At 36.7% G+C, this 27,013-nt stretch overlaps 1 protein-coding gene across 50 annotated transcripts in view; it reads left to right on the top strand.

Moving 5' to 3' along the window:
• The window catches only part of ARPP21 (cAMP regulated phosphoprotein 21), a 153,021-nt gene that overhangs the window by 36,405 nt on the left and 89,603 nt on the right, over positions 1-27,013 (top strand). For 23 of the 50 annotated variants that reach the window (XR_011496308.1, XR_011496307.1, XR_011496304.1 and 20 more), the window contains exons 1-9: positions 7,247-7,380; positions 7,466-7,639; positions 9,440-9,606; positions 10,610-10,651; positions 11,425-11,514; positions 15,475-15,619; positions 17,052-17,130; positions 17,795-17,854; positions 18,581-18,721. Coding sequence is in view for 40 of the 50 variants with exons in the window: in XM_070492475.1 (XP_070348576.1) it covers positions 9,478-9,606; positions 10,610-10,651; positions 11,425-11,514; positions 15,475-15,619; positions 17,052-17,130; positions 17,795-17,854; positions 18,581-18,721 (686 nt within the window). In the remaining 10 variants the exon portion in view is untranslated. Of the gene's footprint in view, positions 1-5,890; positions 6,030-6,542; positions 6,827-7,246; positions 7,381-7,465; positions 7,640-8,585; positions 8,709-9,439; positions 9,607-10,609; positions 10,652-11,424; positions 11,515-11,715; positions 13,576-15,474; positions 15,620-17,051; positions 17,131-17,794; positions 17,855-18,580; positions 18,722-27,013 lie in introns of those variants that run through there. The other 27 variants (XR_011496301.1, XM_070492476.1, XM_044754680.2 and 24 more) reach the window with 11 other exon arrangements.

Genomic DNA, 27,013 nt, shown 5'->3' with positions numbered 1-27,013 from the left:
GTTGTAGACTCTTAAGACCCACATTTTGCCTTTTTATTTTGGGGAAGCACCCTTCCATTCCTTTGCTCCCCTGAAAAATCTTTTCATTCTTCTGCTGTTTTGGTGAGAGGGGGGCAGAACTGAGGTCAAGGGTGGAAAATTTAAACTTTCATGTTGATTAGGTTTAGTAATGATGTTAGCTAATAAGAATTCTGGCAACATCAAGGTGTGAAATATGCAGATTCTAGGGCACCAAATACCGCACATCGACATATGGGAAAACAAAGACATTATAGCAATGGAACCCTCTTATTTTCCCTAATATACATATGGAAAAAGTGTGAATTTTATCACCATTTCAAAAATCTGACAGGATAATAATTTATCAATTTATCTTTGCTTTTATTCATTTTACCTAAATGTCTCCTCTTTTCTTCTGTTCTCCAAGAAAGGTTTTAATGACTCAAACATTTAGCTCCCACTCTAGCACCTCTAACTGCATCACATTTGTTAAGTTTCATAGTTTTTGAAATGACAGATGCTTCTTTCACTTCTTGTAGAAATTAAGGAGAAAAGAGCTCATGTCAGATATGCCAAAAAAATTAATATTTCTCCCCTCCCTTTTTTTTTTTGAAGTACCTTTTCTCTTCATGATGAATTTTTATCATTTTGAATCCTTTAAGCCAGGGTTGAAAATATGCATTTTGTGATAAATCCTTGTTCCATTACAAGGCGTCTCCAATATAAATAACTGAAAATAAATAATGGATTATCTTCTCAGCCGCCAGATCCTCCAAAAAGAGGACATTTTAAAATATGGCATTGAACTGAATTTAGAATACAAATTTTCCAGTGTCTGAAAGATTGGTAATACTCGAGCAAAAGCATCACTTCAGTTGATCATCCCGCATCCCTGAAATAATGTTTCTTGTCATAGGAGATCATAGTACAGTGATATTGAGAGAAATATTTAGGATAAATGTGTAACTCGATGGGATTCCTGTAAGATCCAACTTTTTAGGAATATTTTTGTTTTAGCAAAGTTGTATCATTATCAGAAAGCTCCCAGCAGTGTTGTTTAAGTTCCTGGACAATTTATTTTAGTTACACTTGGCATGACAAGGCTACTCCCCAAGTCTGAGATCCTGGCTTTTTGCTTGACCATTAGGGAGACACTTGTTTCTAAATGGTGCATGTGTTCTGGCACCAGTATAGATTCTAATTAAATTGTTCCACATTAAAAAATTATAATACCTTCCTGCAAACCCTGGACACACTTTATCTGGGAATCATGCAGGCGTGTGATTTCCCGTATAGTCTCTGGAAAGATGTTCACTATGAGTTCCAGAAGTGGAAGGAGGAAATTGGGCAGATAGCTAGCAGATAAATTTAGGTCATTCTGATAGCCATGACTTATGGGCTTTCAGGATTTTCAAAGAGAAAGACTGAGTATAATGTCTAGAAACCCGAATGCGTCCATGTGATGTTAGGGATAAAATCAGGGAAGAAACACACATAGCATCACCAGACGATGTGTTTGTGAAGTTTCTGTGCCATATTTGCTGGTTCATGTGAGAGGAATTAATTGCTTAAATTAGGTGCCTGGTCTAAATTTCTAATAGAGCCATCACCAGAGGAACACGGGGTATTAAAAAGAGATCTGATCCTCAGTCAAAAGAACAATGTTTTTGACCTAGCTCTGTCGCTGTATGATTGTGGATCTTGTGCAAGTCACTGGATTTAATGTCAGCCAGACTACCTGATTTTAAGGTTCTTTGCGGTGCTGTGTTGTTCTCAGAGTACTTGTACAATTTTTTTTTTTGTTAAAGTTTGCGCCTGGCAGGAGGTTGATGACGCTACTCTGTGTAAGGATAAATCATGCCTAGATTCTTAACAGAATGAGGTAGGAAATATAAGGTGGTGATTAGCCTGCGTGAGTTATGAAAGTTGAGACTATTGAAAAATCCCAGGCCTAGCCCCAGTGGTCATACAATCAAACCAAAACCAGCGTCAATGCTTTCTCGAGTCTTAGATTATTTTCTAACATGGCAGCAGTGCTTTTGGCCCTATTCTCTGTGGCATTGATTTTGGTCAGAAAATTCTCCTTATCTGCAATAAAAAAAAAATACACAAAAAATTGAGCCCGTGATGTGACAAAGCTACTGATTATCTTCTCCGTTACACTCAGTTCCCTCATCCTGATTACTGACAGCCTGATGTTTGTATTGCACTAAGATCGTGCCCAGAGTGAGCTTTGGGCAAAAAAATCGATGGAGTTGTCTTTTTCAGTTAGAAATGGTGTCTGTTCCCTTTTGTGGATGACAATACAGTGGCCAAGCATGCATTGACTCTGGTAGAGGAGCAGGGGAAGCTTCTCTGAACACTGCACCCTAACCTTTTTATTCTTGCAATGTCCAAATTGGATGGTTAAATAGCAACTTACCTTGCCAAAGACAAGACTGCTAACATGGTGATGAGGATGATGATGGTCCCATTTATTGGATACATGTGTGAGTCAAGTACAAACCAGGGCAGGTTACATCCATGGGACTTGTCTTCACAAGTATATGTTATCAATATATCAGAAGAAATTTTGCAAAGTAGACTGTCAGTTCCTCCTCCTGCATTATCATTTTCTGCCTTAGATCTGGTTGTATGTATAATGATTTGTTTACTTTTAATTTATATCATATTCAGGAAGCAAAAATTTTTTTAGTTTCTTTTTTATTGTGATAAAATACACATAATACAATTTGTATCATTTTAGCCATTCCTAAGTGTAATTCAGTGGCATTAAATACATTCACAATATTTTGTAACCATCACCACATCTATACCCACAATTTTTTCATTATCTCCGACAAAAACTCGGTACGAATTACACAATGTCTTTTATTCCTTGCCTCTAGCCCCTGGTAACTTCTATTGTACTTTGTCTCTATGAATTTGCCTATTCTGGGTACCTCACGTAAGTGGAATTGTACAAGATTTGTTCTTCTGTGTCTGACTTATTTTACTAAGCATAATGTTTTCGAAGTCCATCCATGTTGTAGCATGTATCAGAATTCCATTCCTTTTTAACGCTGAATAATATTCCATCGTTATGTCTGTACCACATTTTGTTCATCCGTTTATCTGTTGATGGACACTTGGGTTGTTTTCATTTTTTGGCCATTATGAATAATGCCACCATAAGCATTAATGTGCAAATATATGTTCAAGTCCTTGCTTTCAATTCTTTTGGATATATATCTAGGAGTTGAATTACTGGGTCATATGGTGGTCCTAGGTTTAAAAAAGTAGCCCTGTTTTGTTTTGTTTTTTTCCTCCTTCTAACTTTTGGAGCAACATCAAGCAAAGCCACTTCCTCTTTCTCTGAATATGCTGTAAGCATTTGAAAATAGCTATTTTGTCCTCCCTAAATCTTCTCTTGTCTAAGTTAAAAATGCTCAGTGATGCAATGTTTTTTTTTTTTAGAACCCAAATGTAAGATCATTTCCTGCTACCTTTCACTTTATTACTTTCATCAATTAGTTCACTCTAGGGGGTATCCAAATATGTATTCCAGGATGTAGTGCATTTGACACTTCTCCCAAGTTTATGTCTTCTTGCCTTTGACATACACTGAGAAAACATTTAAGAATTATAAAAACAGAAGCCACTTTTATTTTCCAGTTCATAAATAATTAAAAGGAGGAGGATAAAGATAAAATTATTTAATCTATCTTTAAAATTTCTCATGTGGACCAACTAGAAGTACTTAACTTTTTTAATATGTATTTTTAGAAAAAAGATTTTTTTGAGATTGTGTTAGTTGACCTGGGTATCATGTCATAATGTAGAACATCCTTGCACATAGTAGAGGTTCCATAAAGACTTGCTATAAGAATGGAGAATTGAAACATTTGCTTTTCTCCTTTGGATGTTTTTTATTGAGATCAGACCTTTCAGTTTTGAATGGCACTCGTGATTATCGTGGGGCTGTTCTTATGTCCAAACTTTTGACATCAGTTATTTCCATTACTAGAATTCTGCTAAATGTTGATCTAGATTATGTTTTTGTCCAGGTTACTATAATAGTTAAAGAAGAAAAAGTGATATTCCACATATGAGCTACTATATGTTCACAAACTGCCTAGCTCTTAAAGCTCAAATAAGAATATTTATGTAAAATATTTCCATCCCCTAAAACCCTAGTATGAAAGTTCCTTTTCTGAAATATCGCACTGAGTTCTTCCTCCAAAGCAGTTGTCTGGTAATTTTGGCATTTGCATAGGTGGCTCAAGAATCTTACAGAATGCTTATACATTGGGTTGACCAAAAAGAGTTTATTAGCGAGTAGAGCTCCTGGTTGAGTGTTTCTTGTGCATGCTTTGAAGAAGTAGATTTTCTTTGGGAAATTAAACTTGAAAATTTCTTATTGATTTTTTTTGTCACCTGGGGAAAATTTTAAACTTGCTGAACATATTAGTCTGTACACTCCATTCATGCCATGGTTGCTTTCATTTCTGAAAGGATTACATTCCAATTACCTTTTATTTTTCCTCTTTAAACTTAATCTTAAATGTTCAAAATATGTTTTAAACTTTAACATAATAACTGTTTTGAGAATAGGATGGGTCTTGGGTCTATAAGGTGTTGCAGCAAATTGACAAATCACTAACATCACCACAATTTGCTGGTGGCTTACATTTGCAGGGCTATGACCAGCTGAGAAAAGAAGGAACAGTGCATATGGGAGAAATAGTTCAGTTGTTCAAATGAGTCAACTTTGATTGCATTATTTCGTCATAAAGTACCTATGCTGATTTAGGATGAAATTAATCATCCTCCGTTAATTTTTAGTAAAAAGATTGTGAGGAAAGTGACTAATAAAGTGACCCTCCCAACTTGCTAATGGAATTCAACTTTAATTTCCCATTTTAGATGTCCCGTGAGAAACAAGTCACTACTGAAATTTGAATGAAATCCTCATCTCTCTTTTTCCACATGACAGCCCAATGATTAATATACGTAACACACACACACATACATACTTAAGACACACCTATTTTGTTGGTGGTGATGAAAGACAGAATATTTACTATTTTGTATTGTGCCTTTCTCCTCTCTCCCTCTCTTTCTCATCTCCACAATCCCACAATTACTACCATTTTCAACTCTAAAGTAAGCTAAAGAAATAAGAAATAGCATAAATGTAATGTGAAATGGTAATTATTCTACTTATTGTAAACAGCTGACAGCACCGTTGATCAATTTCCTATATCTTGTCTTGTAAGTGATTGCATTTCCTGAATATTACCCCCTAAATTGTGGTTAAAACATTGTTTCCACAGAGAGAACTACAGTGACTTTTATTTTGTGCTTTTGTATAGAATCTCCTCTTTCTCTCTCGACCCCTCCAACTATAACAATTGAAACTTGGCAGAATATCTATTAGCCACATGTTGGATGAAAGATATTTGTTAAAAATAGTTTTGTGTCTTTGTGAAATAGGAGAAATTGGAACAGATTAAGATTAAATGGAGGGGAAGAGTCAGGTTAGCTTGGTGAACAGAAAGCTAGAGTAGGGTTGGTTTCCTGGCACTGCTTTCTTAGCAAAGAGAACAATTTTAATCAGTTACAAAAATATTTGTGATCCATATGTTCCTCTCTGCTCATTCCCATATGCCCATATTCTCTTTTATCTTGGTAGATGATGACTTTATGATTCAGGCATGCAAGAATAATACCTCGCTGACTTTAGAGCTCAGTGCTATTTCAAAATGTGTCCTGGTAATTACGCATATACATATATCCAGGCTCTCTGAGTTGGTTGCGTGAATACCAGTTTTTTCTTTCTCTTTCTTCATGGAAAGAATTATATCTTGCATCCACCTACTGGGGCTGGGATAATGCATCTAAGGCTTAGATTTGAAAACTGCATTGCCATTCACCCGCTGGATTAAACGCCATGGTACAAATATGAGGATCAGGACAAGGAGATTGCGGTGATCACTGACAACTTCATTTTCTTTGGGAAAAGGAAAACAGAATCCAAAAAGCATTTGGTAATTCCATCAACCCCTGGTGCCTATTCTAAGGCATATTAGATAGTGACTGGGTACTTAAATAGATCTAATTTTAAGACATGTTGACTTCTATTTAATATCGAGTGTTAGTGATAGTAGTCATGGTGATACTGATCAAAACTGAAAAATTAAAATCACTGTTGATTAGCAATCCATTTTTGTCCTAAATGCATGTTTGCTTGTCTCTCAATAGCTGTATAATTTCTAACAACAAAAGAAACATATTTTAAAGCCAGATTATCTATTTTAAGAAAATGTGAAGAAAGCTAGAAATTATCGACGGTATAAGTGATCGCATTTTCAACAGTTGTTTTCCTCTTGCACAACAAATGGCATTGTAACCCAATATGTTGTTAATATAGCCCCAGTAAAATCCGGTGAGGAACCAGCTGCACTCATTTAAACTTGGGAGGGGTGCACCGAGGAGGAGGCACAAGGGGGTTCTAAACTTCAGACTAAATAACTGAGATGCATTTGTGTTTTCAAAGATGGGTATATGATGGAAGAGGTGGGCACCAGAGTAGAGTTGCGGTGAAACGAGAGAGATACAGCTTGGTTTTGGCAACTGTTATTAGGAATCCGTCTCTCTGTTTGCATTCAAGCTGTCTTTGCCGCTGCTCCTGTAGGAGTTGTGAGAAAAAGAAAGAGCACGTTATAGCATGGATTGTTTTCAACAGGCTCAAAGTTTGCAAATCTGTTGAATCTCTCTGACAGCGTTTCTTTGCCGTCAAACAGAATGCCCAGCCGGCGGTGGCAATCCTGATGGAGAAAGAGGGGTATAGATAGACTGTGCTCCCCTTGCAACAAGACTATTAGGAATTCTTCTTCCCAAACTGCTATTGGAGATGCAAGAGCTCTCTCAGCCAAGCCATTGCGAAAGTTTTCTTTTTTCTTTTCTTTTTCTTTGCTTTTATAGATCATACTTCATTAAATCAAAATCTGTAAATACGCTTCGTTAGGATTACTTTCGTAAAGGAAGGAGTCACAGAAACAGCATTAAAGTATATTAATATTAATCTATAATTAAGACAAAGGTTTTGGTTAAAAAGGGATGCAAGATTTTTGCTCATAGGTGATCTTGATTCTCATTGAGGCAAACACACAAGCTTGTGTTTTTTTAACATAAAGTGCAAGATTTCACTAAAAAAGGTTAAAATTGAAGTGAGTAATCTTCGGTGCATAATGCAATTGTTAATTTTAGCTCCTTGCGTGGGTGCCGTTCTGACTTGAACAGCCGGCTGTAGCCTTCATTAGAGAAGAAGCAGGCAGCTTGAGACAGGTGGAGCTGGATCAAGCTGTGAACGTGATTTGCTGGAAGCTGGTCATTAGTGTTAGAAACCCAGTCTTATTTATTTCGTCCTTCACCCTACCATGATTATTGCAATTATTATTATTGACTTTTCATCTTTTTTCAGGTTGACGATGTGTCAAACTGTGTAAGGGAATCGCATGGAGATGGGCGTTCTGAACTGTTAATGGGGACATGGGACTCCAGTTGTCTCTGATCACTTGTGTGGATTTTCCTGGTGCAGAACGACAGAAGCCGCTAGTAAGTTGCCAAGACCTACAGCAGGGATTCTGCGTGAAAGGTAAAGGTCTTGTTGTCTAGCTGTCATCTCATCTGTATTTTTTATTACTGTAGAAATGTGCTGGTTTGCATAGAACAATTCATTAAGGATAACCAAAACAGACAGGATCTCTATCAGTGACTCAACTGGCTTATAGTTTGTAAAATTAGTGCTCAATTTATTCATTCCATTTTAAATCTGGTCACGATCTGTTTTTTATTGAAATGCTCTGGAAAGAGATGGCAACAGAAGTCCCGTCTCCTCCCCCTACCCAATACATTGAGAAACAAGCTGTTTGCCACTGGGAAACAGAACTTTCTATTTTCTTAACTACACACATACCCAGTGCCACTGAAACATGAGAAATCTGTCAGAACACACTGGATGGAATATCCTAAAACCTACCGAAACCTAAAAGCATTGCTCAGTAGTCACTCACAGACTCAAACCAACATCCTAAAGGAAAACTTTTCCTTCTACATTCCCACAATCTTCTGCCACTTGAGCCTGTACTTTTTAAAGATATCATTAGATACCATCTGTTCTGTCATGGTAGATCTTAGCAAATTTGTAACAGAAATTGCTGTGTTTTAGAGTTTTGTCATGCTTCCTATATCCAGTTGGAAATAAAGTTACTGAATTAGTAAATGGTAATTAAACACTCCCAAAGAAATATATCAAAACATTGATTTGTCCAATCAGAATTACCATTGTAATGGCTGGGAACGGGGCAGCCATTGCTTGGGAATTTTTGTGAAAGAACTGACTTTCTAGGATACATCTTTCTCTCTCTCTCTCTTTTTTCCCTTCCTTCTTCCCATCTTTCTTTCTTTCTTTCTCTTACTTCCTTCCTTCATCCCTTCTCTCCTTTCTTCTTTCTTTCCTTCCTTCCTTCCTGTCTCTCTTTCTTTTTAATTCCCCCACATTTAAAAAAAAACTGAGGAGGAAGTACGTGTTAAATTATTCATGAGCCTCGTATGACAGCACATCAGAAGAAGTGTCAGGGGTTTTATGGAAGTAGGGAGGAAAAGAAATAATAACAGGCTTTAACTTTGAAAAGCCATTTCCAGTGTCTGTGTAGCAGTCTATTGTGAGTCTGGAGGAGCGGAGTTCAGTTTCGATAGCTTCATTAGAACTGCCTGCCAGAGCCTTCCTTCTGTGGGATCTGTGCAGCACCAGCAACTGACAGGAGATTGGGAGAGGGCCTATGGTTTTAATAATGTAGCTGTCACTTTGAAGCCTGAAAACGTTGGCTCTGAAATGTTTCTTGCCAAATTTACATCCTATATTTATATTGAATTATTACCTCCTAAATGGATTTTTGCCCCTTGTAGAGTGTACTGTATTGCTTACACCTAAGAAAGTATGTCTATAGTTGAAACCTGCAAATAAATTTTGAGTCACCTTAGAGGTGCTGCAGAACACCAATACCACTTCTTGACTCAGAAGTTGAGGGTCATCTGTTCAAGAGTTGGAAAAATACTCTTTTTCTTTCCTTCTACTTTGTGGTGGGACATAAGGACTGGTAGATGTGTGGGAGTTATGTGTCTCCATTTAAGATTTGTTGATCCATTGTGATGGCAAGGTGTATTTACAACTGTGTGTGTGTGTGTGTGTGTGTGTGTGGAGGAGGGGTGAACAGGGCAACCGAATCTGCCTCTTGTGTTTGCCTTGGGTACTTGATTTGATCTTGTTTTATTCTCCTTTTGTATAAGTTTGGCAGGAATGCTTGAGTTGCTCATTTGATATGAAATAGTTCAAGAATAATAGTAAATTCTTCACCCTGCACTGACTTTATTTTCTGACATCTTGACCTTGTAGGGCATCAAACCTCGTTATTTTAATTTGCATCTGGGAGAATGTCTGAGCAAGGAGACCTGAGTCAGGCGATGGTGGAGGGAGGAGGACCAGAGCAGGAGACGGCCACTCCGGAGAACGGCATCGTTAAGTCGGAAAGTCTGGATGAAGAGGAGAAGCTGGAACTGCAGGTGAGCCTGGAAAACCCTGCTTCTCACGCTGCTGTGTGTGCTTCCTTTCTTTCATTTTTAGAATACTTTGAAAGTGTGTCTCCTTTTTTTTTTTTGAAGAGTTTGACTAGTAAAATGAATAGGAAATCCATAAAGCTAATCCTCTCCTTTCCCAATTACTAGTCACTTTGTTTTTCCTGACCAAACTGTGCTCTAAAATGCCCTTTGAAATCAAAAAAATATCCAAAGAACATATTTAATGACTGAATTTGCACACAGCATCTCCACACTAATTTCTAGACCAGCTCAAGGAATTTGTGGAGGGCTTCTTTGGGCAGCTTTCAGCTGCTTGAATTTTAAAAATGGATTTATTGTCCATGGAAAGATGAAGACCCGGCTTGTGATAGTCTAAGAAAAATCAAAGATGTGACCTCTGTTGACCCTCGTGGGCGGGCTAAAGTTCAATTCTTATTAGCAAATGATTAAGCCCTAGAATTCCCAGCCAAGGAGAGAGAGAGAGACAGAGAGAGAGAGAGCTTGAGAAGGGGTGGAGGTGGGGGGAGATTGGGAGTGATTGACAGTACCAAAAAAGTGATATGATTGAAAAAGTGATATCATTAAATACATCATGATTTATAAGAAAGATTTGGTAGTGGGGGGGGAGGGGGGACTGTACTTGCAAATAGCCTCTATTGATTTTCTTTGAACCAGACTACAAAAGTGTTAACTGTTTTTATAAACCAGTGAGCAAAGGCAGGTAGCCACATAATGGCCAAAAGCCTTCAAAGTTGGCTTTTTCCCTCTCCAATAGCTGCTGTAAGGAGAGAGAGCCAAAAGTTAGAGTTGAAAGTTTGGAGGAGCGAGGGAAGGGGGAGTCCTTCCAAAGGGTTATAATACCATGTTGCCATTGCTGTTGATTTCTCAACTATAGTGATGCCTTCTCTCCCTCTCTCTTTCCCGGGTGTTGGTTTACTGTTTGTTTTTTTTGTTTGCTTGTTTGTTTTATTTTGTTTCTAACACACAGAGGCGGCTGGAAGCTCAGAACCAAGAGAGAAGAAAATCCAAGGTAGGGCTCTGGAGATACTGCAATGACCTGCTATAAGGGATAGCAATTGCGTATTTCACATTGGGGTTAACAGATTTGCCAACAATTCAGATGGTGGTGTGTGGATCTTGGCTGTACTAGTGCTATCTGCTTTTGATGGGGTCGTGTTGACGTCTGTCTTTCTTTCTTGCTCTGTGTGCTTTTTAATTAGAGTATTCAGGGTTCAGGGGTTCACATAGCTGCAAACATATATATTTGATCCCGTTTTCACACTTTCAGTTTGACAGTGCTTTACAAAATGAATAGCCACTTGTTTTGTTTTTATTTTAAATTAAATTTGGGATGAATGTTTTTGTGTCCCTGATTGATTTTTGCCTTAAAGTAAACAGGTTCTGGTGTTTAAGACACCTTCTTCATCTTTTAAAGCATCTTCTCAGTCAAATCTCTTCCAAAGTCAGTTTTAGTAGAAATTAATTTTTGTCATCTTTTTCTCCTTATATTTTCATGAAATGGCAGCAATTCATTCTTTTATGTTTCCAATGTGATGGGCACAATTTGTTAAAAGTGTTCCTTAAATTGATCCACTCACATTCTCTTCCACTTGCATCCCCCATCGACACAGGCGTCTGATGCTTTGAGTCAGCGTAGACAGCACTGAGTGGCCGACTTGAAGTTCAGTTTTAAAAGTCTGATTTGGAAGTGTTCTGTGAAAGTGGAGATGATTTGACAGCCTGAGAATGTTTTCTGTTTGTTTTCTTTATTTTCCTTTCCTTCCTTTTCTTTCCCCTTCCCAGTCAGGAGCCGGAAAAGGTAAATTGACCCGCAGTCTTGCTGTCTGTGAAGAATCCTCAGCCAGACCAGGAGGTGAAAGTCTCCAGGATCAGGTATACCCCTGTCATTATCACTAAGAGCATGAATGGGATCTGCCTTTGTGTGCATGAGCATTAATTTAGTATTAAACAGTGTTTTGGGGGAGAAAAAATAATTGAAAAAAGAAATAGTTTTCTGGCTTCATCCCCTGTTAATGAGACATTCTTAACTAGTTTAACAGTTTGTCACAGAGTATTGCGTTTGTTTTTTTCCAGACCCTCTGAACACTGAAATGGAAAGGAATTCAAAAGAATTTAGATTAAAACTTTAAAAAGTAAGCCTGGTAGTGCTGAATTTCCTCAAAGGCTCTCTCTTGATGAGACTGAACCAAATATAGTCCTAAGTACCCCGTCTCCTTCCTAATTGGAGATTGTTACCTCTCGCCTCCCCAGAATGCACTTGCCTATGAGAAACACACCTCTTGACGCTTACGAATCTTTAGAAATAGTGAATAGGGGCATTCAGCTTTGGAGACGTACTCCTATGGCCTTTGGTGGAGATTTCTCAATACTGGACAAATTGTCCAGAAAAGAATCTGAGTTAATGGTAATTTAAGTTAATATTATTAATATATTGCCGCATATCCTTACACTTATTTTCACTCCTTACAGCAAGACGATTAGGCTCTAAAAATTCAAATTCCAATGAAGCCCTTCCCTGACAAAATGAGAAACTTCACATCATGTTTATTTATGTTTGCCTTTTAGGCATCTTATTAGCTTTTATAAAAATAGTCTTACTGCCGAAATTTCCCTTATTTTCTCAGAGGCTGAGAGCAGTCAAGACAAAAGTCAAATGATTTATCTGAGCCCAGTGGAGGGAAAATTGATTAAGATATCATTATTTTTGTTTGGTCTTGTTTTGCTTTTCTCTTTTTACTTTAATTGAAATACTCTAAATTCTCCTCATGGATACAGAGAGCATTGAGAGCACTTTCTTTAAAAGGACCAAAAATAAATTCCTTATAGATTTTGTCCTAAGAGTATTTTTTTTTCCTCACCTCATTTTCTTAACATGCCACTCATGTCGTAAGGCGTGCTTTATGACATGGACAAGCTATCTTTCGGTAGCCATCACTATGTTTCATACACAAGCTTTATTTTACTTGGGCTCTGAGAAATGTGTGGCTTTTCTTCAGCATTTTATTTGTGCTTCTATTTTTAATGGAGATTGAAAAAGGGGAATAATGTGAATATCACGCCTTGTATTATTAAATATTGATTGATGGCTTATAATGTACTGCACATGATATATGTTAACTCTGCAGAATGACAGACTCTGGGAGAAATAATGCCCCACATGTCCCCCACTCCTAATGCCAGGCAGAGGAGCACAGCCTTTATAGACTTAATCTGCTTTTTATCCCATTTGACAAGATGCCAGGAGGAAATTTTTTAGGAGATCATCTGTATCATAGTGCCCGTCCTGGGCCTAAGTGTAGTTTCTCCACGCATTTGGTACAGAGAAATAAGATGCAAACGGTGCTTTGTTCCTGCTGGTTCCAAGCTCAGTAACCAAGACTAGCTTTGTAGGAGAGAATTAGAGCTTGCAAGCTTCTCTTTGGCCTGGTCGAGGGGTGGTGGGAGAAGGGGGCTGGTAGAAAAAACCCAGAGACACATATAAGTAAGCAAGCAGCCATGTTACTTTTTTTTTTAGAGAAGAAAGGAGCAGACCTTTGAGCTTATATGCAATGCCTTCATTAGGTACCACCGGCACTTATGAAATGTGGGAACTGTATCCCAGAGAACACTGGCAGAAGTATACAGTATATGGATTGTATTGCTTCCCCGATGTTTGTATATTCACAGTATTTGGAAAACTGCCTTCATTTTCCTGTGTGGGAAAAACTCTTGCTACCTGTATTACTTGATCTCAGACCCATAGCTAATGGTTCAGTCTGTCCTTAAGTTAAAGGAGTTTTGCTTTTCTCATGTTATACTATTTACCTATCAGTGTATTACTGCAACTTGAATCATTCTTTTACTGTTGTTGGATATAAACTTATCCTGTACCAATGTATTTATTAACACTTGTATTTTATTATTAAGCATATCAATAAAAATATTAAAAAATAACAGATTGTTTTTTACCAACTCTACAGCACTTTTGTGTGTTCTTTCAACACCATAATGTATATTTATGTCTAGAAAAGATAGATATTTTTCTGAGTATAGTATTTGTCAACACATGTCATGAGTTTGTACATTTTTTGGTAAATGATGTCCTTTAGCCTCTGCTCTTGCATTTATATTTCCAAGCCTCTTTGATTTTAGATTCAAACTGACAGAGGCTGGATGGTTCAACTGGTTTTGAAGAAGCAATGAGACCACTCCCATGGCTTGGTACCCTCAGTTTCCCCTCCCGATCAACTGTCAAACTGATTCTTCCCCATGCCCAGCCATGTCTTCTGAGCCGGAAATGTTCCAGCTGTTTCCTTAGCAAGTAGAAGCAAATCATAACCCTAAAATCTGCCTGAAACTTTGCAGACTAAGACATTTCCATCCCAAATCATGTGATAAAAGACTGTATAATCAAATTACACTCAGTTTTACATACTTTGTATATGTCCATCCCCAGGATAAACATGTGGGTGTCAGGAAACCCGGTAAGATAAATATTTACCATGAGAACGTGTTTTATTTCATCCTCTATATCATGTGTCTTTCCAACTATAGTGTCTTTTTATTCCAGCCAGGAATTTACAATGTAGCCCCTCCCAAAAAAGAAACTTGGCTTTGGACGAGTTTTGTTTTATGCTTATTACATTAGCCAGGTTTACCAAGAACCATTAAAATTCCCAGTTGGCCATACTTTGAAGATGTACAGGCATCAATTTAGTCACAGGTAGAGGAGGATTAGTTTAGTTTCGATGAGAAACACTATTAGTCATTGGGAATATTTTTTCCCTACATCATAAATTTTAATGTCACTAGTAGAAGAAAGCTTTCCCATCAGATGATCTCTTACATAAGAACAAGTGGGCTTAATGTTGACTAATTGTCATAGTTTTAATCATAGCATAGATTTTCCATAAAACTAAAAAACATCATTGGCTCATTCTTCTTCAAAACAGTGAACATGCTATTAGCCAAATGGCTCATATGTGAGTTAATACAAAATGATCTGTTTTCAGTGTAAAATGAGTAAATGTAAAAGCAGATTCTACCCCTGCACTGTAAATGGTCTATCTTAGGCCCAGCATCAGTTCAAGAGACTTACATTTTGGAAAGGATTAACTGATACTAAAATTTAAATAATACTTAATAATTATATACAATTTATGAGAAATATTGTTCTACTTTCTACCTTTTCGAAAAGGCAATGCTTAGTGTAACCATATATTACGATGATTTATTATTGGCATTTGTAAACAATGTATGAGAATCTATACCCAGGATTCCTGCAATTATATGTCTTGGATTTTCATAGTAGTAGAAATCATTGTTGACGTTGGTTCTAAAATAGGCTTTTTATTGTAAATTGGCTGTTAAGGCCTTTATTTATGTCTGTTCTATCTGTAATTATGATTCATAATATCTGTCTGTCTGTGTTTGTGCCAATTTCTCCTTACAAGGAATTATAGAAAAGAACTGAAGAAGCCTTTTTTTTTTTTGAGACATGACAGCAGCTGCGATGCAAGCGTACTGATAAAGAAATTTTTTCCCAGGTGTTTAAAAATAAACCTGTAGAGAAAATAAGAGTTGTGATCTACGGGAAAGTAACTTGCTTAAGGTTAACATTCGTGAGGCAAAGTTTTAGTGGTAGATGTTTCTCATGACCTCCCATTGACTTCTGAAGTTTAATTCACCTTAAAGGGCAATTATTTTTCTGACAGGTTTAATTTTTTTACCATTTAAGAAAAAAAATCTGCACCTGGCTTTCATTTTCTTTTACTTAGTAACCTCTTTGCAAAATGGAAACCAGACAGAGTTTCTTAAATCTGGCCCTAAAGTATTATATTTTTTCCTCAACAGGAATCAATTCATTTACAGCTTTCCAGTTTCCCCAGCCTGCAAGAGGATGATAAATCTAGGAAAGATGACTCTGAAAGAGAAAAAGAAAAGGATAAAAACAAAGATAAAACCTCTGAAAAACCCAAGATCAGAATGTTATCAAAAGGTGAATGTGAAAATCTTTCCTTAACTTACTCAATTTGGACACAAACAGTCGTAGAATACATTCTAGATTTTACATGCATACTCACCTCCCACCAAACTCTGCATAGAATTTTATATGTGTACGTATGTGTGTGTAGAAGATGTGAACTTGATTTTTCTGTTCTTGGTGTCATTCTTTGTGTATCCAGAAAGGTTACTTTTAGGATCACATATTTCCTTGGATTTTCATGTGGATCTCCTATTTTCAATGATGTTTGTGCAAGGGACTGAATATAAATCTGCTTTTAATTCAGGTATATTAGTCCAATTAACTTGGATTGATGAACAGTAATGCTACCCAGTTTTATAGCCACACTTCCATGTTTATCTTTAAAGACAGATAGTGGATTAGCAATTCTCAGTCAACAAGTGATGTCGTCCCCAAAGCATAGGTGTATGTGTCAATTTCAATAGAATACATGATTAACATTTTATCTAGCACAGGTGCATTTTTTTCTCTGCAACCCATATACTGCCATGTAATGTCTCATTTAAAACATATACACTCCTACTTCAATAAAAATTTTTCCAAAAAACTCATTCTTTCTAAAACCCCAAACCTACAATCCACACTTTTCAAATTGTTGCGATATATATAATGGTACAAAGCTAAAATAAACAAAAAATCAAAAATAAAAACAAAAGTAAGTTAAGCTGAAATGAAGAATGCCATGAATAAATAGCTTTGTAGCAGACTTTTTTTAATAACTGAAAGAATAAGGCATCTGATCAGCTGAAGAATGACAACTACTTCTAATGTCATGCTCTATAACCGCATATCCGCTTATAACGATTGTCTCTGCTGCTAAATATCTAAAACCCAAGGTGGATACAAGAGTGGGGAGTACAGGTTCCTAAAATGGTTTTAGAAATTAAGCATTAGCCAACATCAGAAGACTCAAGAGACCTGGAAGTATTTAGTGCCCTCCTGTGTTTTGTACTGATTAATAGTTAGATAGTCATAACAAAACTTTCCTTTTTTGCTTCTCTGTTTTAAGAGAAAGAGGGTTCCATGGGATCTCAAACTCTTGAGAGTTCTCTCTGTGGGTTGGGAGTACCCGTCATGTGGAGGTCGTGTCCTTGCTGATTTACAGCACAGAATGAACATGTGATATTTGACTCCACCCCCCGCCCCCAACTGTGCCGGCTTCTCTTTCTATGACAGTTGGGTCTTTCCACACTCAGGATCTACTGAGTGTATTCAATCCCCGAACCTAATTTTCATTCTGACATTATATTGCCAGGTTGTTAGTTTTGAAACATGTATCTTTCATAACAATAACTTCATCTAAAACTTACCTGAGCAGGAGGGAACCTGGAAAGGTTGGGAAAACCTTCTCCACCTCACCTCCCCACCATCCTTCCTGACAACTCCATCCTGCTATTTGTTTCAGATTGCAGCCAAGAATATACGGATTCTACAGGCATAGACTTACACGAGTTTCTGATTAACACATTAAAGAATAATTCCAGGTAAATTATTAAGTAAGCCTCTTATTTTTAGAAGGATCAAGTAGAATATTACAATCAAAATCGTTAAGCCAAACACTTCTAAGAAGCGAGTTTTAAAATGCAGACACTTTCTTAATGCCTTAAACTGTCTCTTGTATTTTCTCTTTTCTGTTAATAGTTCGCATGTTTACTGTTTATAGATAGTCTTAATTCCTGGGTAGTTACCCAATGAATAAATTGTAGTTTAGGAGTTCTGCTTTCCTGGTCACAAAGAGATACTGATTAAAGGGGAAAAAGTAGAGAATGAGAATCAATGTCAAATAAATCAACTGTGCTTCAATGCAGTTCTATAACCATCTTCTTGGGCTTTGTTTTGTTCCAATTTCCTATTAATTTGAAATATACAGTTTATTTAAAGTGTTTTATCGTCTTAATGCTTTGCATGTCCTGGTTAACATCAAAACTACAAAAGTTTCAGTATGACAAAATACTTAAAACGAGATGAGAAATAATCTTAAGTAGAAGGAAATCATATGTAGATGGACAGCATGTTCCAGAGAAGAATTAGGTACAGATTTATAGCCACATACGTTTAAACAATCTTTCCATACAGCCAAATGAATGTTGTGGGTCATTGGGTATGAAAAGAACAAAAAGCCTTTTCATTTTAACATTTCTTTTTCAGGGACAGGATGATACTCTTGAAAATGGAGCAGGAAATTATTGATTTCATTGGTGACAACAAGTATGTTAAATTGCAATGCTGGTTAATTTATATGCTCTGTCTTGGTTTGGTATTTGGGTTTCATTATTCATTCTGGAAAGATTTAGGGATAGATAAAACATTGTTTAATATGTTTGCTGATTTGTTCAATGGAAATGCTATTGGCATTAGGAACTATATGCTGATGGGAATTTTTCCTTGGATCATGTGCGCTCCTGCTTGTTGAATTCCTAACAAAATGGCTATAAACAGGGGGCCACTGATTAGCATAGAGTAGTTGTAACAAGAAGCGACCCTTTTCATTTTTATTATAGTTTTTTAATGGGCTCCAGCTGGCTGCAGTCAGTTATGCCTGGAAATAATTATGCTGCTTTCAGTGTAAACCGTGTAATGACACATCTCCAGATAGGCATCTGCAGTCACATATTATGTCATATCATTTGTCCTGTGCCTGGCTCCGTTGATAAGGTATCACGGAATAAAACAGAATACTTTCCAACAGACACTAAGTTCTGTTTGATGAGAGAAATGTGCAACTATGAAACAAAGATAATGATTGCAGCTTAATCAATAAATCTATCATAAGTGGAAAATTTGTCTGGAAATGAGGACATTAAGTGATGCCAGAGATGAAATAATCTTAGTAGTTTGGCTGAAAAAGAAATGATTTTGTGTTTGTACCTAGAAAATATACTACAGGCCAGAAACGAAAATGCTGATTCCACTTTTTCTTGTGTTCTCTTCCAGTAATCATTATAAAAAGTTCCCTCAGATGTCATCCTATCAAAGGATGCTTGTCCATCGAGTGGCAGCTTACTTTGGGCTGGATCATAATGTGGATCAAACAGGGAAATCTGTTATCATTAACAAGACCAGCAGCACAAGAATGTAAGCCTCATCACTGTATTTATTTAGCATTTTCTTTTTCTCTTATGGATTCATTTATAAGAGCACGGTATGAAATTCAAAGTACATGACATTTAAAATGTGCAGTGTTATTTATCTCTCGCTCTTATCAGCAGTAGTGTGGCATTTATCTGTAGAAGATTATCTGAAGACCAAGAAAGTTTATAAAATTCAGGAACTAAAGTGGTTTTATTCCCTGATCATTTACATAGCTCCTGAAATGTAATTTTCTTTCTTCCATCACTATTCCATGTGATTACATAAAAAACTATGGAATATTTTATGTCAAAATAGAACTCAAATTAAAAATAACAGGCATTTTAAAACAACGACATATGCAGGATAATTGTTCTTTTCTTCCTTTTTCTGGTTTGTAGACATCTGTCTCGTTGTGGTTTCTAGAGTAACAGAAAGCTCTGAACGTGGAGACAGAAATCCCGCCTCTAACACCCAATTTTTTTTACTTACTAGACGTGTGGCTTGAAACAAGCCATTTAAAATCTGCCATCTCAGTGTTTTCACCTGTAAAATGAGAGTTTTGAGGTAAATGATGTCTAAGTTCTAGTGCTAAAAGGAGGATGGTTGTTTGTTTTTGCTTTTTAAAGTGATTGTTTCTCTCTTCACATCTTTTCATGGTCCCGTTGAGTCACCAAAAGCGTAAGATAAGTAGTCATTTGCTTTGGAAATTGGAGCTGCGCTTCTTGAACTCATGTATCTTTTTGAGTATAAAGCAAGGCACCTTTACAACAAAATACATGTTAAACTGAAAAGCTCTCCCTCTGTAAAGCATTCTCTTAACACAGTTGTGTATTATAATTTTCCTTTTCACAGTGTGCTTGGTAAATTGTGTAAATTGTGTGATTTCTTAGGAATGCTGTGTTAGTGAAGGGAGCTTAGGTGTCAAGTGGAGCAGCGTGGTTAAAACATTCTTTATTTTCTGCTCACCAGAGTTGGGGACAAGGAGGATGGAGATGAGGCTCCTTCTCTACTCCGGGCTCAGTCTGTGTTCAGCAGAACTAGAGTGAAAGTTGTAGTGAGGAGAACAGGAACTGGGCGATCTGGGGCTGAGCATGGCTGTTATCTCAGGGACACTGAGCACTTCTCTGGGCTTTAAGTTACTTATTTATCTGCAGGAGAGTTCGAAGTGGATAATGTTTAAGGACCCTTGAAGCCTCAGAATTTGCGTCCTGTGGTTGCATTCTCCTGTGCTGGCAAAATACATTTTACGATTTATCAGCTTTCTACTTTATCTGATTATTGGCACATGTGCCTCCTATTTTGAACAGTGGTAGGAATAAAAGGTCACTGTCCTTTAATTCTGTACATCTTCCCTCTAAATCAAATACTCCTAGTTGTTGCTGTTTTTCATTTTCCATTCTGGTTTGTCCTACGACTTTCAGATACTATAATGTAGGGACATGCCGATTGCAAAACAGGCAAGCTATTGGTTATCTCCTTTTAATTTGTTTTTTCCCTCTTTCTCCATAAGACTCACAGAAAAGCCCATAGATCAAATAGATTGTTGGATACAGTTTCAACTAGTAGAGATAGTGCATTTATTTTTAACTCACACTGATTTTGCAATCACATAGTCGTGAATATTAGCACACGTGTTTGAAACCTGTTTTCTTATAGAATCATTTTTGAGAAAATTAAGCATTGTATAAAGACTCTTGGTAAACTTTGAGTGATGGCTCTAAACATGCTCTGTCCAATATGGTATCCACTAGCTACAAATAACTTCGTATTTTAATTTAAATGAATTAAATTTAAACAAAATTTAAGCTTTAAATTTCAGTTCCTCAGACAGGCTAGTCACGTTTCAAGTACTCCTATTAGGCAGAGCATATATAGAACATTTCCAGTATTTCAGAAGGTTCTATTGGTCAGCTCTTCTCCTGACCCTTGTGATCCTTGCAAGTTTCTGAATACCACAGAGGCTGTAATTTGTCACTGAAAAATTTTAACTTCTAGCTAATAGGTATCGTATTATTATGTTATTAGTTTTCTTCACTTCCAAGAGAGCACCAGCTCTCTTCTTTTTATTGTTGACCAGTTTCAAATAGACCCCACTTGTGTATGTCTTCAGAGCTTGTACAGAGGGCACCTTCAGGTGAGGGCACTACAACGGAACACCTGGGCTGGCTCAGTCTCTGCCTGGTTCCTGCTCTTGCACCCTACCCTTTAGCCCCCACTCTGTGAGTCAAATCATGCCCAAACAAAAAGATAAATGACTATATGTCATGGCCTTTCAAGGTATTTCCTGAAGAGTTGAGCTTAATAATGTTCAATCCATAGCTGTCAAGTCCTACTGTTCTATTCCAGCCACCTTTCTGACCATCCTCTATTTGAGTGGCTCTTGGGGGTGGGAGGTGGGGGAACTTGATATCTTTTAGGACAAGAGAAGAGAATGAATTAAATGTCCTTTTTCAATAGTGACAAGTCACATTTTCCAAACCTGAATTACTGTTGGTAGTTTTAGCAAAGGAGAAATGTTGTTCTGTGTAAAGTTATATGTTTGATTTTACACGTCTGTTGCCATGTTCTTTTTAGAGTTGAAGTTTAAAATGGAAATTCTATTCAGAACTTTCTATCCAAGTGCTAGGTGTCTGTTTTGGTTTTCTTTGATTCTCTGAAAATTTCAGGAGTTGTGCTATCAGGGCAATTGGCAACCACATTAATTTAGACATACTATTGGATGGAAATGTTCCCATTTATATAAAGGAGGGAGGCTGAGATGGGAATTCCTCACATGGCTCCTTGTGGGTTTTGTGTTTTGGGAATACTTTTTCAATGTATACAGGTTTACGCTATTTCAATGCAATACATGAAAATGCATATTTTAAATGGCATCCTAGCTTGGGAGAAATGCAGAAAATTGTGGATGGGAATACAAAAATGAACTAAAGGGCTGAGGGAGACAAAGCACTTTTTTATATAATTTTACTTTTTCTTTTTCGATGACACTGCATTGGCATATAAGGCGATCCTCTAACATGAATGCATATCAGCTAGGTATTGGCTGGGGTTTATTTCCCACAATCCCTGTTTTTCTAGATTATAGACAGTTCAAGTAATCATAGACTGTGACTTGAGAATATTAAGTTTGGCATGGAGAGAAAATAGTTTCACACGAAGTTCAAAACATTTAAGTCATGACACAATGTGAGGACTATTTATACGTATATATGTACTGCACTTACCTTTTATATTTTCTTTAATATCCTCAGATATAACATATCTGTCCTTTGATGGTGGAAAAATTTTGTCTGAGGATGGGCTTTTCAGTTAGATAAGGGATGCAATTTCTTACTTCTAATAGCATTATCTACTGTTATTCTTTGCACTGGATATACTTTATCTCTTATTTCATGTATATTATTTGATTTAATCCCAAAAACCTATCTATAACCTAAGTAATTGAAGCCTCATTTTACAGAATAAGAAAATGGGGCACAAACTAGGGGTCAATTTTAGACTACAGTGAAGCAGTGATGAGCGTGGCCGGGATCTACACTGGTGTGTCAAATGCCAAGAACAATTTTCTTAAATCACGTAACTCTGTTAAAGCAGAGACATCCAGAACATCTGGAGAAAAATTCTCAAAAACATTCCTTGGATCTGTTGGGAATTCCAACTGTTTTAAATCTTTTTTTGGCTGATAAGAATCAATGATTGAGGGAGAAGATAGGTTTGAAGATTAACTCAGTGGTATCAGTAAATAATAGATACTTCTTATAACTTGACAGTTCTTGCTAGATTTTCTGTATTTATCACTGCTACAAGATGTGATATTTGGGAGGAGGTGATATCCATTCAGTTTAAACCTTGCTCTGCTCCATTTCAATCTTTCTATTTCTAAGAATGAAAAAGCTACATTTATCAATAATGACAGTGCAGGAGATGAACCTTTCCAGTATATCATTATAATATTACTGCTACAAGCAACCCAATTGTCCAAATCCACGGCTTCATGCCATAGCCACAAGAGCCAGGGGTGGGGGTTAAGGATATAGTAATCCAGAGAGAGTAGAAATAATAATCGTCACATGGGAGACATTCTAAGAAGGTGCCTTCATCTGAGCAGACTAACGCACTTTAGAGAATTAGGGAAGAATTCACTTTACCCTCTCAGCCCTGGAAACTTGCTGGTCCTCAGCGCTAGCCAGGGTAAGAACAGGTGAGTGTACGTGACCTGCAGCCTTTCAGCACACCTATTCGTCTGCAAATTGGGTCTTAATGGCAGAGGATGCCTCTGGTTTGAATTTACTGCCTTTTTGTTGAAATAATGAATGGAATTTTTGAGCTAAGACTGGCCATGTTGTGTTTTTTCACCTTTAGTTTAGTTCTCTTTCCTCCGGATTTTGCCAGAAATATGTTTCACTCTCCTGCACTTTTTAATTTTTCCTGTTAGAATTCTTTGTTAACTGTCAGATTAGGTGGTGACAACAAATGAGTCCTTTGGAAATAGGGGGCAGATGTATTAGGATCTGTGCTATCTTAGTTCTGCAAATGATATTTATATTTACTCTCTATAATGTTGCTTTTTTGATATTTAGGATTGAGGCTAAAACTATAAACAGTGATTTTATAAAAAATCTTTAAAATACTACAAATACATGAGTCCATTTTTGTATGAGAAGCTTTGCTCCTCTTTTTTTCTCTCTTTCTAATCACCTCTTTCTTTCTTTTGCTCATTTTTCCATGTGTTTAGCCAAAGCACTGCATTGTTCTTTTATTAGATAATTTTTTCACCTCCCTCTCCTTTTCTGCATCCTAGAGAAAGGATATATGCTCAGGCTGTACAATTTGGATATTAGAAACCAGCTACTTGCACTAGTGTTTTCCAAAGGGCCAAGATCAGTCACAGGCAAAGAGAGTCCCATGTGTATCTAAATATCTTTGCATATGTCAGAGTAACTGTTGAACTAGTCCCAGATAATTTTCATGTTAAAAGGTTGTCATCTCCTGAATATTTTTTCTTATGTCTTTCATATCCACCCACTGTCATTGCCTCAAATCCCCTATCCTAAGAGTGCAGAGCAAAGAAAGGAAACAGCAAAGCTACTGAAAGAGAGTGAGCGGTTACAGGCCCCAGAAACCATGAAACAAGAACAGTGACCCAAAGGCAAAGGTTTGGGGCGAGACTTTAGGGGTCCAGCCCTCAGGAACACAATGCCCTGATTCCTGAGAAGTGTGGACCTGGGTGTTTGCCTGTAGTCATGAGTGTGTCTAGTGACTACAGTAGTTTTCTTGTTTGGTCCAGAAAGAATGATTAACCGAGCTGGTAATTTGGTAAATCACAAGAACTATGAAACTTGTTCTGGTACTAGGTAAAGCTTCTGTCTAGGTGAAGCAGTTGAGCCTGGTTGACTCTGTTGAGCATCCCTGAAGTGATGGATAATTACTGCACTAGGAGGCAAGATTGTGGTTCCATCCACCTTCTCACTGGGCAGACCCAGAAAGGAGTGGACAGGAGTAAGTCAGGGTCACTGAACATCTGTTCTGCTTAGTTTCCTGCAGAGGCTGCGGCTTAACATGGCAGTCATTAGTTTCTGACCTTTAGGTATTTCACTCCCTGCAGGCGATTAAGTGCATTTATACCCAAACAAAACAAAACAAACAAACAGAACATGCGCTCCTTTTCCTTTGGCTGGGAGTGTGAGTGGCACGGTGAATAAACTGAGCAGCAGCCTGGCGTGAATGCCTGCTTAATAACTCTCTGAAGAAAACCAAGCATCAATTTATTTAAGTGCCTCTTGGAAATCTATGAGTGGTCGGTTGGCATCCTGTCGTTTTTAAACACGGTAAATTTACTCTGCACTTTTTATAGGAGTAGTGTTGAAAGTCATCTGACTTGAAGCCAAAGATCAGAAACCTAACTAAGAACCACATGGCTCTCAGGAAAATCATGAAGTTTTATTCGCTGAACGGACAACCTAGTTTTTGAATCAATATTCAGACTCAAAGTAAGACCTGCTGGTTAACATAGGTCAAACTCCGTATCATTTCTCTCAAATATTATATTTTCTCATCTTCTTATTCTCAAATACTTCAGAGAACATAAGACTGTAGAAGAAATAGGTAGATCACAGAAATAGATTGTGAGGAGAGAAAATATGTTTGTTGTCTTCCTTTCCCCACCAAAAATTATTTATGGGCTTTGAGTGTTGAATGTATAATTTACTACTTAATTTTGGAAATGAAAGATTCCTGAACTTTCTATAACATTAGCATCCTTAATATAACTTTTTTAAAAAGAGCTTTTCCATAGTATGATGATACTTTTTAAGTTGCAAAAATCACACAACAAGCTGCAGAGCTGAAAAAAACACAATAATGCCTGCTTTGAAACGACAAGCCTTTTTAGGCTTGCTTATCAGCAATTTATGCATGAATTGTTTAAAACCTAGTTTCATTATTAAAACAATTGCTATGTTAAATTTAGTATACTAGTTCATGTTCGTTTTATGTAAAGTTATTGGGTATGTGCTAGAATGCATTGTGTTTTAGGGGGAGTGGAGATTTGAGTCATTGGATATATTAATGCTACTACCTTTTATTATTCATGTAATATTGAAATGCAAGGATGGAGAACTTAAAGAAAGGAGAGTGTACTGATAAACTAGCACCCCCGTTTTTTACATTTCATGTGTGAAAATTCTCCATTTATAGACAAATTTCAGAAATATACCCATTTTGTCAAGCTGAGCAGATCCTTCTGATATGCATGCCTCTTTGGTGTCATTGCCAATACCATGCTTAATACAGCTCAGAAAGAGCCAAACGCACAGAGAATATAATATTCCAGATCTTAATTGCTTGTGATTTCTTTCTCTTTTTCAAATTACATATTTTTTTCTTTTTTCCTTATCTCTCTTATCTTTTTCTATGCCATTATTGTTTGGATTTCCCCTTTAGACAGGAAGACAAAAGGTCTTGAGATTGGATGCTATCACTTAATTATTAACAGTATATCATCATTAGCAAATGCGTGTTTCTATGCATATAGACCAAGAAGGACAGAGAAACAAAGAGGGTGATTTTTTTTTTTTTGATTTACTTATACTGGAAGGTCTTAGTGTGCTAAGCTAAGACCCAAAGCAAAGCACAGAGCATCATTGATCCTGGACTTTTTAAAGGCAGCAGTGCAGTAGAAAGATGAAGAATTAGTTGATAAAATAAAACAGCGAAATGTTCATTTCAGCTGATTAAAAAATAATACAAGCCTTGAAAGAAAAGTTAGAAAATGTTCAAAATATAAGAACGTTTTAATTGTCCATAATCCCATGATTAGATACGCAACACTTTTAAGTTGTTTCCCTTACTTTCTGAACAAATAGCTTTATTATTTTGTTGTTATAAGATGCTACGAGTTTATTATGATAATCACAAATATATAAAAGGTTAGAAGTAAAAGTTGCCCATTATCCCACCATCTGGAGACAACTACTGCTGTCATTATTCTTATTATATATTATAGTTTCAACATAAGTATAATCATGACATATCTATTCTTCTATAAATTGCTTTTCTATGTTAGTCAATAAAATTGGATATAATTTTATAAAGCTGTGTATTACATATGGGGATATTTCAAGTTACTTAACCAGTACACCATGTGTTTCCACTGTTTTGATTTCTTGAACAATGGGACTGTGTATTTATTTATTACCATTTTCTTTAGATTCATTCTTATAAGATGAGATCACTTTTTCAAGGAAGATTGACATTTTTAAGGGTCTTAATGCACAGAGCTGGTTTGCCAGAGTGGTGGTGCCAATTTAAGAGAAGATATCTTACAGGCACTTGTTGTCTTTGAGTATTCTGCTTAATTTTGTTGTTTTTCATGAACAGCCTCATGTTAAAAGAGGGTCAAGGTATTTCCTATGTTAGTTTGCATGTCTCTGTTTATATATACACTACACAGTAGAAACAGAGAAGAATAAAATGAATTTTTCAAAGGTGTAGAGAATTGAGAACGCGAGTTTGAAAGATGCTAATAAAGGAAGCCAGATACTTAACACTACGTATATTGGATTTGTAAGGCATGTCTCATTTTAAAGAGAATAAAATGGTATAAAATGACAGAGTGATAGTGGAAATCGGGAAATACTTAAAGAAGAACATAAGACTTTCTCTTTTTAATAAAAGACAGTTGTAAATATTTTAATTGAAAATTTCAAAATATTAAGGAAACAGTGAAACTTAGACTTGTCTAACATGTTTGAATATTGAATATTTTTGATAGATGTCTGACATCATCAAAATGTT

This window comes from Equus asinus, chromosome 21 (genome assembly GCF_041296235.1).
Source record: "Equus asinus isolate D_3611 breed Donkey chromosome 21, EquAss-T2T_v2, whole genome shotgun sequence".
Lineage (NCBI taxonomy): Eukaryota > Metazoa > Chordata > Mammalia > Perissodactyla > Equidae > Equus > Equus asinus.
This window is presented reverse-complemented; position numbering and strand designations above follow the sequence as displayed.